General features: G+C 36.4%; 1 protein-coding gene across 1 annotated transcript; it reads right to left on the reverse strand.

Moving 5' to 3' along the window:
• Positions 1–14554: 14554 nt before the first annotated feature.
• On the reverse strand, positions 14555–17552 carry LOC107810260 (putative xyloglucan endotransglucosylase/hydrolase protein 8). Its single transcript, XM_016635014.2, has 4 exons — positions 17218–17552; positions 16801–16901; positions 16277–16479; positions 14555–15424 (listed from the first exon to the last, which is right to left on the reverse strand). The coding sequence occupies exons 1-4, from the start codon at positions 17489–17491 to the stop codon at positions 15022–15024; spliced, it is 981 nt and encodes a 326-aa protein (XP_016490500.2). The 5' UTR covers positions 17492–17552; the 3' UTR covers positions 14555–15021.
• Positions 17553–18147: the final 595 nt, after the last annotated feature.

Below are 18147 nucleotides of genomic sequence, written 5' to 3' on the forward strand. Positions count from 1 at the left end.
GTGAAGAACATGTACTCATTACCTTGTATTGATGACCTATTTGATCAGCTTCAGGGTGCCAGAGTATTCTTGAAAAATTGATTTGCGGTGAGGATATCATCAGTTAAAGATTCGAAAAGCAGATATTCCAAAGACTGCATTCAGGACTCGGTATGGTCATTACGAGTTCCTTGTAATGTCATTTAGGCTGACCAATGCCCCAGCAACATTTATGCATTTGATGAACAGTGTATTTCAGCCCTATCTTGACTCCTTCGTCTTTGTATTTATTGACGGCATTCTAGTGTACTCCCGGAGCCGGGAGGATCATGAACAACACTTGAGGACCGTGCTTCAGACTTTGAGAGAAAAGTTGTATGCAAAATTTTTGAAGTGTGAATTCTAGCTTGATTCAGTGGGATTTTTAGGTCATATAGTTTTGTGCGAAGGGATAAATGTGGATCCAAAGAAGATTGAAGCAGTGTAGAGTTGGTCTAGACCGTCCTCAACTATGGAGATTCGGAGTTTCCTTGGTTTGGCAGGGTATTATCACTGATTTGTGGAAGGTTTCTCTTCTACTTTTACACCCATGACCAAATTGACCCAGAAGGGTGCTCCGTTCAGGTGGACCAAGGAATGTGAGGAGAGCTTTCAAAAGCTCAAGACATCTTTGACTACAGTCCCAGTATTGGTGTTGCCTACAGGTTTAGGGTCTTATATTGTGTATTGTGATGCATCGCTTATTGGTCTCGGCGTAGTGTTGATGCAAGATGGTAGGGTGATTGCCTATGTGTCCAGATAGCTAAAGGTACATGAGAAGAATTATCCGGTCCTAGACCTTGAGTTAGCAGTTATTGTTCATGCCTTGAAGATTTGACAGCATTATTTGTACGGTGTCCATTGTGAGGTCTACACCGAACACCGAAGTCTACAACATCTGTTTAAACAGAAAGATCTTAACTTGCGACAGTGGAGGTGGTTGGAGTTGCTTAAGTATTATGATATCAACATTCTCTATCATCCCGGGAAGGCCAATATAGTTGCATATGCCTTGAGTCATAAGGCGGAGAGTTTGGGCAGCTTAGCATATTTACCGGCAGCAAAGAGGCCTTTAGCCTTGGATGTTCAGGCCTTAGCCAACTAGTTTGTTAGATTGGATGTTTTCGAGCCGGACCGAGTTTTGGCTTGTGTGGTTTCTCAATATTCTCTTTATGATCGTATCAGAGAGCGTCAGTATGATGACCCCTATCTGCTTGTCCTTAAGGACACAGTTCATCATGGTGATGCCAAAGAAGTCACTATTGGAGATAACGGTGTATTACGGATGCAGGGTAGGCTATGTGTACCAATGTAGATGGCTTGCGTTAGTTGATTCTCTAGGAGGCTCAGAGTTTGTGGTACTCCATTCATTCGGGTGCTACAAAGATGTATCAGGACTTGAGATAACACTATTGGTGGAGGCGGATGAAGAAAGACATAGTGGAATATGTAGCTCGGTGCTAAATTGCCAGCAGGTGAAGTATGAGCATCAGTGACCTGGTAGATTGCCTCAAAAGTTAGAGATTCCAGAGTGGAAATGGGAGTAGATCACTATGGATTTTGTTGTTTGGCTCCCACAGACTCAGAGGAAGTTCGATGCAGTTTGGGTGATTGTGGATAAATTGACCAAGTCAACTCATTTCATTCATGTAGTTACTACTTACTCCTCGGAGCAGCTAGCGCAGGTTTATATTCTCGAGATCGTCAGGCTGCATGGTGTACCGGTATCTATCATCTCTGATCGGGGTACAAAGTTTACATCACAGTTTTGGAGGGTCGTACAGTGTGAGTTGGGTACTCGGGTAGAGTTGAGTACAACATTTCACCCTCAGACGGACGGGCAGTCCGAACGCACTATTCAGATACTGGAGGACATGCTTCGTGCGTGTGTGATAGTTTTTGGGGGTGCTTGGGATCAGTTCTTGCCACTTGCGGAGTTTGATTACAACAACAGTTATCAGTCGAGCATTCAGATGGCGCCGTATGAGGCCTTATATGGTAGGCGGTGCCGGTCTCTAGTGGGTTAGTTTGAGCCGGACGAAGCTAGACTATTGGGTACGGACTTGGTTCAAGATGCTTTGGAAAAGGTAAAATTGTTTCAGGATCGGCTTCGTATAGCTCAGTCTAGACAAAAGAGTTATACGGATCGGAAGGTTCGTGATGTTGCATTCATGGTTGGTGAACAGGTCTTGCTCCGGGTTTTGCCTATGAAGGGTGTTATGAGGTTCAGAAAGAAGGAAAAGTTGAGCACGAGGTATATCAGACCTTTTGAGATTCCTGAGAGAGTTGGAGAGGTGGCTTACAGACTTGCACTACCACCTAGTCTCTCTGCAGTTCATCCGGTATTCCATGTATCCATGCTCCGAAAATATCACGGTGATCCTTCCCATGTGTTAGACTTCAACTCAGTTTAATTGGACAAAGATTTGACTTACGAGGATGAGCCGGTAGATATTCTAGCTCGTCAGGTCCAACAGTTGAGGTCCAAGAGTTATCCTTCAGTTCGGGTACAGTGGAGTGGTCATCCAATTGAGGCAGCTACCTAGGAGTCCGAGTCGGACATACGTAGTAAATATCCACATCTTTTCACCAGCTCAGGTACTTTTCTAATTTCGTTCGAGAACGGACGTTTATTTTAGAGGTGGAGAATGTGATGACCCAAAAATATCATCTTTAATTTAAACATTCATTTATATATTTTATGAAGATGTTGGGAGCTTACCTGCTATGAGTTACATATCACCTGAATAGTTGATATTAATGTCGTTCCTTTTCTAGAAATATATTGCTTATGAAGCCACTGTTAGTATTGTATCATGTTATGTTACGTTGATTGGATTATGTATGTGTTGTTAGGATAGGTTTCTGGGATTCTCTGGCAGGTGGATAGGCCCAGTTACAAAGGAAACTCTGGCGAAATATTTTAAAATTTTGGGAGTTAGTAAAATTCGAGAAATTGAAATGTGCGAAAGAAGAGATAAATTATGTTATGTGTTTGGGGGCGGACTCTACTTCTCATTCGAGGACTATTAACATGATGGATATCTATTGGATATGATAATAAGTGTACGAGATATATTATAAGTGATATGGGGTCTAAGGAAAGTCCTAAGTCTAAGCTAAGTTGAAAATTTTCATAATAGACTAAAGTTTCAAATGAGTACGCACAAGATCAAACTTTGGACGAGCATAGCTACATATAAATAAGGAGTTATGTGATGGACAACCTATCAACTGAAAGATCTTCGAGTCTAGTTTCTAAGACTCTCATTTTATTCATTTTTCCTTATGCCCATAAACAAAGTGCTACCCATGATGCAAGGAAATCATACCTCTATCTCGCTTGACTTAGCATCCTCAAAGATTGATCAGAAAGTCTTTCTTTGGACAGTAATGTAGGCTTTTGGATAGGGTTAGAAAGAAATGGTGGCATGAAGGCTCAAAATAACTTAAGATGAAAGGGTTCAAAATTACAACTTTTAGAATCAAATCTTTTGCAAAACTAAAACTTCTACCCCAGTTTCTTTGAGTCTGAGAAATTTTGGATTTTTATTTTGATGGGACCGAACCTTGGAGTAAGGCTGCCTACATATCCTTAAAATGAATCAGGTGGAGCGTAGTTCCAACTACAATTCATTTTTTCTTTCTTTCTTTCTTTCTTACTTTTTTTTTCTTTCTCCTTTTTTTTTCTTTTCTTTTCTCTATTTTCTATTTTCTAACTCTATTTTCTGATTCCAAATTAGGGGTATGAAAGAAAATAAATTAAGGATTAAAAGGGGTAGCAAATGATGAAAGTGTTTGGGTAGCTGAATAAAACGCCTTCGTCATACCGAACTTTGGAAATACCGAGTACAAGACATGCAATTGAAGTTAAGGTTAGAATGGACGGGATCTCAACCTCTAATTCAGAGGGACGGGATCTCAACCTCTAATTTTGAAATGATGCCTCTTCATCACATTCAACTTCTTGGATCATTATTCCAAGGTTAGAATGGCTTTTAAGATCTGGCTAAAAATTTCTCATGTATGTCATGTCATTAGAACCAGCATAAAAAAGAAATGTACAAAGGAAAAACAAATTGAAACAGATATTAGGAATAACATTAAAAGACGAAAAATTGCATTTCACTGGAAATAAAAAGATAGAAGGGTTTGAACATCAAAACAAGAAAAAGTAAAATCTGAGTTACAACCCTAGAATAACCGAGATAACATAAAGAAAAATAAAGCAAATTACTAATACTCCTCCCGTGTGGGGAGGGGAGTAGCTTCCCAGTTGCTAAGCTTCATATTGGCCCAACAAACTGCACATCTTCATTGCTAGAACCTTCCCTATTTCAACCATATCAACCTCATCAAATCGATTTTGGGACATTCTGATCAACTCTTCATCAAAATTAATTACTGGTTTCGGGACTGATGATATTGGAAGTTTTGCATCCCCCGACTTGATAAAGGACTTGGGGATGTGCGGGACAGGTTTGGGAAGTGACCATAACTCCTCTTCCTATTTTTTAGTCTTTTTCTATCCTTCTTCATGGCCATTAATCCCAAACCAAATGTACCAAAGTTTTCACGTGGACACACCGGATGCACAATACCCATTAGTGATGAACCCAAACCTTTACCTGATACAAAACCATACTTTAACATCTCATTAGCTACCATGACAATCGAGGATGATAGCCTCGGCTTTGGAATGCATTTTTCTTCAGGAAGTTCCTGGAGGCAAACTTGGCTTTAGTTTTAGCTTGATGTGGACGGGTGCGCTTCAATACTAGTTGGACTTGTTCAACTTCTTGCGACGCACCTTCTTGTTGTAAGCTCTATCCATTTTCTCTTGATTAAGTTGACCGTGATATTTTGCACCACTCATCATCATCAATTTCAACTTCTACAATAATTCAGAGAGACAGGATCTGAACCTCTATTTTTGCAAATGTTGCCTCTTCATCACATTCAACTTCTCGGATCATTATTTCAAGGTTAGACTGGCTTTTAAGATCTGGCTAAAAATTCTTCATACATGTCATGTCATTAAAACCGGCATAAAAATAATTGTACAAAAGAAAAACAAATTGAAGCATATATTGGGAATAACAATAAAAGACGAAAAATTATATTTTACTGAAAATAAAAGGATAGAAGGGTTTGAACATAAAAATAAGCAACAGTGAAATCCGGGTTACAACTCATGAATAACCTAGATAACAAAAAGAAAAACAAAGCAAACTACCAAAACTCCTCCCGGGTGGGGAGGGGAGTAGCTTCCCAGTTGCTAAGCATCACACTCGGACCAATAAACTATACATCTTCGTTGCTAGAACCTTCTCCAATTTCAATCATATCAACCTCATCAAATAGATTTTGGGACATTCTGATCAATTCTTCATCAAAATCAATGAAGAATTTTGATGAAGAATTTTGATGTTTTGCAACCCCCGACTTGATAAAGGGCTTGGAGATGTACGGGACAGGCTTGGGAAGTGACCATACCTCCTCTTCTTATTTTTTAGCCTTTTTTTGTCCTTCTCCATGGCCATGAATCCCAAACCAAATGTACCAAGGTTTTCACGTGGACACACCAGATGCACAATACCCTGTAGTGATGAATCCTAATCTTTACCTGGTACAAAACTATACTTCAACATCTCGTTAGCTACCATGACAATCGAGGATGATAGCCTCGGCGTGGAATGTATTTTCCTTCAGGAATCTTTTCGACAGATACTTTTTTGAAAGTTTGGTAAACTAAAGGTCTTTTATCATCTCCAGCCTCAACAAATAGAACTGATGAATCCTTATACAGAGATAGATCCTCCTTACTGTGGACAACTAATTCTTGCTTGTCCCACTCAAATTTTGCCATTTTATGTAGAGAAGATGGCATTGCCTTAGCCGCATGTATCCAGGGCCATCCCAATAACAAACTATAGGAAACAGCCATGTCTAGCATTTGAAATTTTATAGTGAACCCAACTGGCCCTATCACCAATTCAAGAATTATATCTCCAACAGAATCTTTTCCTTCCCCATCAAAGCCTCGAACACATACATTATTCATGTGGATTCTTTCAATGTCGATCTTTAATTTTTGCAAATTAGACAAAGGGAAAATATTTGCACTGGAGACGTTATCAACCAACACCCTCGTGAAAAAATAATTCTCGCATTTCACCATGATATAAAGAGCTTTATTGTGTTCCGTACCCTCTATAGGAAGCTCATCGTCCGCAAAAGTGGTCATATTTGCTTCGAAGATCCTGCTAGCAATCTTTTCTAATTGATTTAATGTGACCTTATCAGGAACATGTGCCTCATTCAGAATCTTCATTATGTCTCTGTGGTGTTCATCTGAATATATCAACAAAGATAAGAGAGAGAGATATTAGCTGGAGTTTTCCTTAATTATTCGACAATGGAATAGTCTTGCACTTTCATCTTTTTCAAGAACTCTTCAACCTCTTCCTCGGTGACCGGTTTCTTTACTGGCATTTGGATATCCTTGAAGGGTTTGGCCTTCCTCAATTCTTCTGAGGTAAAATACCTCCCCAAATGAGTCGGTCCTCCGGTCTCATTGAAATCTTCCTCCATTTCTTTCCCTTTATATGTCACTATTGTTCGTTTATAGTTCCACTGGACAGCCTTTGTATATACCACTGGCAACTGAATCGCTGGTTTAATAACAACAGGGGTAATGGGAGACCCTTTCACGACTACAACAAGATTTCTTGGGATCCCTAGTACAACCAATATCGACTTTTTCTGACTTTCCCCAACATCGTTCGAAGGTCCTTTCACAACCAACACATATTTCTTCACGTTAAGAGGACTTAGTTTCTCTGTCACCTCTTCGACCGTCAAGGGCATTGCTTTTGCGGTGCCTAGATCCTTAACTGAATTACCTTCACTAGCACGAACCATCACGATGGACTTGGAAGAACTCCCCGACTCCCCTTCTTTTCGAACTATTTCAATCATGCGTCTTTCTATATGTGCTGGTAAAGGATTTTGGTTAATGTTTGGCATATCTGGGCTTTGAATTGTAATTTTAACCGTATCAATAAGCTCTTGGATTTCTCTCTTCAAGTGCCGACACTTCTTTATGTCGTACCCCAGGGGGAGACGATCTGGGACATTGTCTATATTGAACTGAAAATGTCGGGAAAAGCCTTAGCCATATCATCCCACATTTACCACTTATTAACATCTTGATGGGCGTACCATTCCAAGGCTTTCCCACTCAAGCTCTTATTTAAATAGACCATAAACATCTCGTCTTTTCTACCAGCAACTCTCATCTTACTACAAAAACCTCTCTAAAGGGCTGCGGGATCTCCATATCCATCGTACAAATCAAACTTTGGTATCTTAAATCCCGCAGGAAGTTGGACATCAAGGATCAAACATAGGTCCTTGTAAGATACACTCACTTGGCTCCATATTCCTTGCATGTTCCTTGAAAAATGCTCCATGATTTTCACTTTCCTAGATATCTCATCTTGCTCCATATTCAACGGGAGGCTCAAAGTGAGGGGTATAACAATAGAGATCTAGGACCTTAAAAGTTGGTTCTAGAGCATAATATTGGGTATGAGGAACTTTGAATGTGGGTTCACTAGAAGATCGATGGATGGTAGGTTGTGGAGGGGCTACAAAAACAAGAGTGGATGTTGGGGCGGGATATGAGATTGTTTTGGCTGGTGGAGCATGAAAAGGTTGGGACGACGTTCCAGGGTAGTTGTCGTAAGGGGTAAAGCCTGGAGGATGTTGTGCGGAAAGATCGACTCTAATGGGAATCTGGGTTTGCGATAGTGGTGAGATGGAGGCAGGTTTTTCTGTGTAATTAGTGGCAAATGAGGATGGAGGATTCCCCCTGATCCAAGCCTGATACATCTCTGTCATCTGTTGTTTCAACCTTTGGACCTCTTCTTTCAACTCAGATATCGATTCCACAATCTCCCTCGGTGGGTCAAACACACATGTATCCAATTCTTTGCTAGCCATGGCTGCCTTGTGCTTTGACCTAGTGTTGTATGGATGACTCGCCAAAGTACCACAAACTAACCACCTTCCTAAAATGATAATAATGAAAATAACAAAGAGGAGCAAAACAAAGCCAACAATGTTAGCGTTACGGCATTTATCAAATAATAATATCACATTGCGTGCAATGCACCTAGCAACAATTAAAGGTGTATGAAATCATCCCAATTTTCTCGTTCCAACCTTCCTTTTTAATTTCTTTTAATGCTCTTTGGTTTACTCATTTTCTTTCCTTTCTTTTCCTTGCTGCTCATGACTTTTCTTTCGTCTCATTCTTCACATCCTGCAATTTTATCTTCTTCTTTTTTTCTTTAATTTTAAAAATAATTCGATCGAACCCGATGTAGATTGCCTACGTATCATTTCCCACATGAATCAGGCCAAGCGTAGTTCTAGAAAAGTGATGGACAAAATAAACTAAAAAGCAAAAATCTTTTTGAATTTTTCATTTATAACTTTTTTTTTGTTTTCAAATACAAATGGAAAATACGTTGACAAAAGACTCGACATACTCAGATAGACTATGACAGACTCTGACATCACCTAAAAGTCTCCATACTACTGGACAAGACAATAAAGTAAAATAAAATATGAAAATAGACTCAAAAATTTAAAAAGTCTCCTCAAACAACTCCTAAAGGCAATGATCCTGGCTGGGATGGTCCTGGAGCGTCTGTCATGCTCAAACTCTGGTAAATGGAACAATAATTGAATTAGAATAATAAGATCAAATAAAGTTAGTGACTCAAGACCCTATGTGAGACCATAACACTTCCTATTGAACACATGCAATACACGAATAAGGTTATTTTTTAAAACTGGCCTACGTGGCTAGAAGCGTAAACTCAATAAGGGTGACCTCTAAGACATGGAAACACCTCACGAAGGTCTATATGGCCTTAAACTTCAAGGAATCATAATCTCAAGAATTACTTTGCAAAAATGACCCCTTTGCAAAAATTATCTATGTGGCCAGAAATGGCTGAGCACGCAAATTCAACAGGTATAGAACTTAAACTAATAGGATACCTTGTTGTGGGCTTAGGACTCTAATACATGATTTAACAAGACACTTTTGCAAAAATATCCCTATTTTTCAAAGACGATTGATGTGGCCAAATGTGGCTAGACATGCAAGACTTGGCTACGACCCCCGAAGCCAAGAACTTGAGACTCACTCGGAAGACCGGACCCTATGTGGGTTTCCTATGTATCCCCTCTCCCCGAAAGACGAGAATCCGGTATGCGTAGTTCGGGAGGATTGGATGTAGGAGAAAGCTTTGAAAAATGCAACTGATTTGGAAAAAACTATTTTTGTCTTTTTGAAAAATGATATGAAGAAACTGTAAATTCTCTTTTTTCTTTTTGTTTTTAATCTTTTTAGAAAACTGGGGAAAAAACTAAAAGTGATAAAAAAATTCAATATTCTCTCTTACTTTATTTTTTCACCCTTCTTTCCCAAATATCAGTCCGCCAAATGACCTTTTGACCCTCAAAGATGCAACATTTAGCACATAGGATGATTGGATGTCATTTTGGCCCATCGGGCCCATTTGACATAATTTAGACAGGCTTACTACAAAGGAACACGATACCTAGGACCAGGCCGTTCTAGGTCATAATGATATGATGCACGTAATCGTGATCTAAAGGCTCACCTACGTTTGGGGTTCACTAACAAGGCAATTCGGGGGAGCTTATGGTCGATGGTGGCTGCTCAAGCATTTCACCCACTCCATACGTCTGACGACCCCCCCCCCCCCCCCCCAAAATAAGTGTGACTTAGTAAAGAGTTCGTGCACGCGACGCGTACGACGAGACTTGTTGCAGAAAGAATTGACCTAGAGTTATACAAATGATGACAGTTATAAAGCAGTAACACATAAAGGAAAATGGTAAACACATAAATAACTAGCAAATAAAATAAAACTAAATAAGAAACAACAAAACCAAATAAAGAACATAAAAAATCTCAACCAAATATTCTAAAAAGCCAACAAGATCAAGTATCAGCTCGAACCTGCAATTCCCAGCAGAGTCGCTAAAGCTGTCACACCCTTTTTTTTCTTAACCCTCTTTAAAAGAGATAAAAGGATTTTTAAGCTCAAAAAGATTTTCAATCAAAAATTGAAAAAAAATTGTTCAAAAGGAATTTTCTCAGAGTCGCCACTTGACCTGAATCTCGGTGTGCCAAGTCACCGCTTAAAAGCAATTTTTCCTTAAAAATATTTTTGACTCTAAAACATAGTTTGCATGAGAAATCCAAGTAAGGAGGTTCATTTAACTCAGGGACAAGGTGTTAGGCACTCTCCAAGTCCCGTAACTAGTACGGTTGCATAATTTATCAGATTGGCTTTTAAGAATATTTCGATTGAGGTAGAGACACATAAAAGCGAAAATAAACACAAAAGCGGCTCGAGGTCGTCCCTACCTAATAAAAGAAAAATAAGAGAATAGCAAAGAAAGAACTAAAAGAAAATATACTAAAAATCTAATCTATCCTACACTGCTTCCTTCACGATGCTCGTCACGGCCTCCAAATAAAAGTACTACGGGACATTCCCCGGATAAATAATAAACTAAAGGGACGAACTCTCACCTTGAATAAAAGAAAAGACCTAAAGTTTGCCTACCCAAGTGTGGTCGGCCTAAACATGCTACTAGCGAATAATATAACAAAATAAACAAATAAATAAAACATAGCTAAATAAAAGAAAAACTCTAAATCTTGCTCATATTTTTATTTATTTAAACCTAGCCCAATTCTTAAGCATGCAAGTCAAGGTTAATAGCTAACGGGCTCGATCTTCCCACTTCCCAAGACCCAATATCATTTAACAAAATGTGCGGAAGGAAAATAATCATTCAATCACAACATCTTTCCAAATCGCATGAAACTAGCATGCAAATAAAATAAAATAAAATAAAGGAAAGATAAAAATAACAAAATAAGGCTGAATAATGAAAGACAGATTATAAGTATGATAAGAGCTGTGTTAAAATCCTAATTGTGCCATATTAGCCCACTAATGCCATCTCTTAATTCTAAAACCCCAAACAAAACAAAGTACTCAGTCACTGAAGTAATAGTCTTTCACAATTCATCATCCATTTTTAAAACAAACGATACACTCCGCTACAATTCATAGGAGAACAAAGTGAATAATTCTTCATGACTCATAGTCATTACACTAGAGTTAAAATAGAGATACGTTTCATGAAAAATTCATTTACACTAACCAACGATGCCATTAACATGCTATTTTCACATAGTAAATAATTTCTAAACCATTGACAGGCCATTTTCATAAAATAGATTAACCTTTTATTCAAACAAGATCCAATTTCAAACTTAATGTCTCTAACATAATTGGCTTGTCTCCATAACTCAAGATTAATATCACATGGATTAACTTTCTTTTGTCAATTTGAGCACATAAAACTTAAAAACCAATAGCACTGCCTCATAAGGATTTTATAGCAAGAGACATTTGAGGCTAACTAGGAATATCACTCATGAATTCCAACAGAACATGAAACTGAAACGATCCAAACAAACCTAATAGTTTAATTAAGATTCATGCTGAAAAAGACAAGGAAGATCAGTACAGAAAATATCAAGCAAACCATGAAGCCAAGCAATAAACTCTATATCTCATTCGGAATTAACAACCTCAACTGAATTCGTTTCATGTTCATCCTCATTTTTAACAAATTTAACCGAGTTTTAAACCTTGAAACTCATTTCAAACCAAAGCTCTTATCATACTTATAATCAGACCAAACAGTAAGATAATGAGAAGGGAAATGGACCTGAAATCGCTTTCCGATATATTCAAATTTTCGATGATTACAGCGCGATGAGAACTCGAACCAGAAATTGCAAACAACAGCAGCAAGAATGAGGCAAGAACTGTGAGCTTGAACAATGGATGACAACTCGAATCGACTTCAAACCTCAACCAACATCCATTTTGTTCTTGAACAAAAATGTAAAATAAGAACCAATTTTTTTTTTGTATTTTTCGATTATCAAATGAAAACAAAACTGATTTTTATTTATTTATTTTTTAATATATTAATCAACTCTAGCAGAAAATCAGAAGAAAATTGGAGGAGAACCTAAAACCCTAACGTTTTCCTCTCCTCTTTTTCTTGTCCGAAAATCCCTTTTTTATATCACTCTTTGGAACCTCCCTCCTTTTTTTCCAAGAAACAGTGGATAAAAGTCCCTCAAACAAAATCCGAAAAACTCCCCAAAATCCAAGAGCCTTCTGATTTTCTTTTTGTGGGCGATTTAGGGACAAATGAAAGGCAAGGATTCATTATGAATCACTCCACGGCTCCCATTAATCCAATAATCGATCAAAAGAGAATCAAAAATGCGTTTGAGGGAATAAAAAAATATTTTATCAAAAGTTCGTTAGGCTACGTGGCAAAGGGAGAGAGGAGGGACCACGTGGGGAAAGTGAATGAGTTAACTCGCTTGATTCCAGCAAGTTTGGGAGTAGTGGTGCGACGGCAGAGGAGTAAAGGGGGTGGTGCGACTGGTTTGTAGAAATTAGGTTTAGGATTTTGAGTTTTATTAGGTTTACATATGGTGGGAGAATTGATGATGGCCATAAAATTAGAGAGGATGGATGGCTGGGATTGAAGGATTAATTTTAAGGGGCTGGTGCGTCGAGACGGGTACTGGGCTGTGGGTTAAGGGGTTGGGCTGCTGAAGGAGGTTGACAATATTTGGGCTTGTAGAATCTGAAAAGCTTTGACCCAAAATCTTAGTTACCTCTCTTCAAAATAAAATGAAAAATACTACAAGATGCAAAATCAATTCTAATTAATTAGGCTAAACTATCCTAAAAATATGAAACTATTTTTGTGTTTTTTAAATTGTAATTTGAAGTAAGAGTAGACTAAAACTAGAGGCGGATCCAGAATTTTGGCAAGATGGGTGCACTATTGAGCATGGGTGCACACATATATATATTTAAATATTTTTTGAAAAAATATAACATTACTATACATGATTTAGGGCGGGGAGCATGGGTTCACGTGCCAAATTGTAATTTGAAGTAAGAGTAGACTAAAACTCCATAAAATTAAAGTTAACTTAAATAAATATATAAAATACTAAAATAGCTTAAAAATGTGACGGGTCAAAAATTACGTGCTTACAGTTTCCTCTCTTTGCTTGGAAACACGAAGTATTTTTTAATTTAAGTATAATATGTGTATAATTGTATGTAATTAATGCATTATATACGAATCTGATTAGAAAATAAACAATGAATTCAACCAGCTATTCATGTAAAGATTCCAAACTCTTACCTAAGTGAAATGGATTGGATCACGATAAGTCAAATAACTGGTCCTAATCAAATCAACATGACCCAACCTCATCTCCTTTTTTTTTTTTCAAACAAAATGTGAAAGATAATATATTATTTTGTTAAACAATTAGTCTAAGTTCTTCTAAATTCATTATCCATATCTCCAAAATTGATTTTCTATATGTGTTTGGGTTCGAGTTACATATTGACCCGTTGGATTACATTATTTGACTAATTATTTTAACCCAACAGTTTGATGGGTCATTTCGGATTCAATTCGTAGAGTCAAGTCAACAAATTGGTCATAATTCAACTCGTATAAACTTAGGCAGTTTGGGGGAGTTACTAAAAAGATGGATTAATTTTGGTTATTATTATACAAATAGCCAGACAGATTTAATGTTTATTTTTTCTAGTTGGTATACATAGATTTTACATTGATTATACATAGTTATACATATGGTATACATGAATTATACATATATTATATATCCGCCGACTATTTTTGGTTTCAGTGGGAATTTGGACATAAGAATTGTGAAGTCACGAAAAAAGTAAAAAAAAAAATGAAAATTAAGTGAAAATGGTATTTGAAAATTAAAGTTGTGTTTGGTCATAAATACAATTTGGAGCAGCATTGAATATTTGTGAGTGATTTGAAGTGAAAATTTTGAAAAATAACTTTTTCGAGTTTCTTATATTTTCAAAAAATTACGAAATTCAACTTCAAGTGAAATTTGAAATTTTTATGGCCAAACACCGATTCCAGAAAAAAGTAAACAAATTTCAAAAAAAGGTAAAAAACTTTATGGCCAAACGTGCCCTAAGAGAATAGGTGGGCGGTTATTTGGGTTAATTCTTCTTAATTTTAATTTTGCCACTTCTTGATTGTTTCATTTTAAAGGGCGAAGATTTATTTATAAATTTTTCGTTGTACAAATTTTCTAGTTCTACAAATTAATTAATGAAATAATGTTTGATGATGCAGGCATGGAGCAATGGTGTTTATAGAGAAAATGATAACTATAATTTTATGTGGTATTATTTTGTTATTAATTAATCCATTCCAAAGAAAATGATAACTACAATTTAACCTTAATTTCATACTTCAATTTCATAATTTTCGAGCTCACATGTACATTATACATCACAGTCAGCCCAAGGACTTGGAGCACATCTTTTATTTTTTTTTACTGCTTGAAATGATTGTTACTAACACAAAGGAACGACAAATCCCAAATACGGATATATAAGAGCCAAAACTGTCAGATTCCATCAAGCGTAAAGCATCTGGATAATATGGAATGCGACGTGGCATACACCAAAGCCCTAAGAAATGGATAGGAAAGAAAGTCAGATTAACCCGAAAAAAGTGATCCAAAAATGGATTTGACCTAAAGTTTCAAGGCATGTCAAAAAAGATCACTCCTACTCTCCTATTTTACTTTATTTGCAGAAAAAAAATATTCATTTGCACAAATTAAAACTCTGATTCCCAAATTCAAGTTAAAATATCAGTACATTTCGACCCAAAAATAAAGGCTTTAATTAATGAAATAATTGATAATCAAAATGGAAACACTAATTTCTTTCATCTCACAAAAGAATATATCTATATTTTGGTCAGTTAATCCCAGGGACTTAACCAACATTCCTCAGGCTTTTCTGGATATCTCTTTGTATCCTGGCAATAATCATAAATCACAAGGTTTCGTTGTACCCAAGCATAATTCAATTTCTGGTCACTTGATAAGTGCCAAGAATTGTACTGATCCCACCAGTTTTTAGTGGTTGTTGAAACACAAGTAGGAAAAGGATCTTCCCATTGGCAACCATCTACACTGAAATCTTTATATGTTGAAACAAATGGTGCATTTTTCCAATCTGTTTTCTCCAAACCACCCCTAGTAGCCCAGTCATCTGCATTCCATATGCTTGAAAACAAGTACATTGGTTTCTCATTAGGAAAGAAATTGTTCGTATAATTCGCGTTTTTGTATACCCTTATCGGAACCTCATCCACGAAAAACCTGCAAATATCAGAATTATGATGTAAATTAAATCTGATTGTGAACAAGGGCAGACACACTTTGTTGATAACGCGTGTTGTCGAATTGTATTTATATTATATGGTTGAACAACTGTAAAATTATTTAGGGCTTTTCCGTTTTCGTCCTGACGGCTCAAAATAGTTGGAGGCGATATTCCAAATATACACCGATTATATATGATATGCATATTATGTATATTTATGTATATTATATGTATATTCAATATTTAATATACAAAACATAGACATTTTTGGCGGCCCAAAAATATAGTAATCCCAATTTTTATATATTTATAATATGTTTGAAATAAATATATATGAACAGTGAGTGCAATAGTACGTCAAACCTGTTGATTGTAAATTATTTTCATCTAGCCCAATTAGATAGAAAATGTTACTCCTGCTGCTTGAACATAAATATGAATGTTTGAGTAATTTTAGAGCAAATATCTCTACTAAGTTTGCACTTCGTACCAATTGCTATAAAGGATTAGTAGGTGTAATTGACTAATAGTAATCCACATTCATTGATTAAAAATTCTGAATTACTCTCTGCCCTAAGCAAATGCAACCATGTTTTGGTCAATACCGAGTAGGTTGAAATGTTTCAAGGAGAATCTGGTTAAACCTTACGAATCCTCAAGTAATTGAATCAGGTAGAAATAGTGTGTACACCACCACACTTTTCATCTTTTAATATCGGTCTTTCTAAAAATATTACCGCACCCGTATTAGATTCTTCAAAAATACATTATTTGTGAAGAATCCGACACACTCAACTATATTTTAGGAGACACCGAGCAACACCTAAAAGTTAGAAAGAGTTACTTACACGAGCTGGTGAGAGTTCCAAAGAAGGGAATAGGAATGGAAGTCCTCAGTGGGGTCAAACCAGAGAACGTGCCTCATCTCACGCCCACCAGTGCCATTTTTGTACACATTGGTCTGAATAAGATAGGGTTCCCCTGTCCTATTTCCCAAAAACTCAAAGTCTACCTCATCTCTAGTTGGCCCTGCCCCATCTTCTGTGCACATCTGCACTCACATAAAATTCCCCATTATACACATTTTTACATGAGTTTAACTTGTAAACAGTAAATGTAACAAAATTCTTAAACTTTCACGTCAACTAAAATATAACTACGGGTAATCATCCATAAAAAAAGTAGAATTAATAACCTGAAAATTAAGAACAGATCACTTCTTGCAACCAGAAAACTTACTGATCGTATAAATATTTTTTATAAAGTCACTATATATAAGTTAAATCCTTTTTACATTCTTACAAGATTTAAATTTTGCATTGTTAGAGCTGACATTTATTCATGCATAAAACTTCAAAATCTTGCAACTTACATAATAAGCTGTGACAACACCAGCAGAGTCACCTCCTACCAATTTCAACTTCATGCTAAACCAACCAAATCTGTATTTCTGCCTTGTCATAAATCCACATCCTATATAGAAGAAATTCATCAAAGTTAACTATCAAGAACTTCAAGATTCAAAATGGGAAAATGATATATATATATATATATATATATATATATATATATATATATATATATATATATATATATATATATATATATATATATATATATATATATATATATATATATATATATATATATATATATATATATTTATATATTTTTGTAGCTAAATAGTTTCGGCCGCGGGCTAAAAATGATTTTTACCCGTTCAAAATGCCACAACGAAATGAAAAAGTGTACTAAATGGAAAGCACTGAATTCTTATGTTTTTAAGTACCTGCTTTTTTGTCTAAGGAGAGATACCAGATCTGTCCATCTTCAGAAGTTTTGAAGTGAGATTCAGGACAGCTTTTACTGAAATTGTCATCAAATGAACCTTTAACTTCAGCTTGAGATAGTGAACAAAAAACAGCAATTAAAGCTGCAATTAAGAGAAGATTAACCATTAATGAAGAAGCCTTTCTCTCCATTAATGTTTGTTGAATTAAGCTCTCGAGAGTAATGAGAACTGAGTGAGGCTCCTCAGCTGTATTAGATTTGCGAGTGATCATAATATATGGTAAAGTAATACGCAATTGTCGCTTGAGTCATGTTGAGAGCAGAAATGAAAATTAAAATATTGCTACTGTTTGTTGTGTTTGTTTTGTGGCCAAGTTCAATTACATCTTTAACCTCGTTAAATGAACCAAATTATAAAGAAGAAAATGTTTGGTTTTTCTATTTTTTTTTTTTAAAAAGTCAGCCTCATCCACAAAGTATCCCGCGTTCACGCAGGGTCGGTGGAAAGGCCGTACCTAAGGGGTGTGATGTAGACTTTCTACCCTAATACAAGTATTGATGACTGTTTTTACGGCTCGAACTCGTGACCTATAGGTCACACAGAGATAATATTCTCAAATATGTCTTTTTAAATCCTGGTTTACATACTTTGGTGGGTCTTTGAGATCAATCATCTATCTAATTTGATTGATCGCATAACGCTGCGATAACAATCGAATTGGAAAAATTTATTTGCGCGTCGACGTGATGATTGTGATCATTCTGTATTGAATATATATTTTACAAAATCAATTACATTTTTTTTATCCTTTTTAGATAAAGACTTTTGTCACATTTTAATTTGGTCGAATTTATAAGTTCCTTTTAGTAGTTTGTTGTGAATATTGTTAAGTATATAATGAAAGAAAGCCTAAACAGAGTTTCACTT

Source organism: Nicotiana tabacum, chromosome 23 (assembly GCF_000715075.1).
Source record: "Nicotiana tabacum cultivar K326 chromosome 23, ASM71507v2, whole genome shotgun sequence".
Lineage (NCBI taxonomy): Eukaryota > Viridiplantae > Streptophyta > Magnoliopsida > Solanales > Solanaceae > Nicotiana > Nicotiana tabacum.

Coding starts and splice junctions, on each gene's coding strand:
- LOC107810260 (XM_016635014.2), bottom strand. CDS start 17,491: ATGATCACTCGCAAATCTAATACAGCTGAGGAGCCTCACTCAGTTCTC. Junction 16,480..16,800: donor GTGTTGTCACAGCTTATTAT/GTAAGTTGCAAG, acceptor ATGTGAGTGCAG/ATGTGCACAGAAGATGGGGC. Junction 15,425..16,276: donor TGGAACTCTCACCAGCTCGT/GTAAGTAACTCT, acceptor TGATATTTGCAG/GTTTTTCGTGGATGAGGTTC.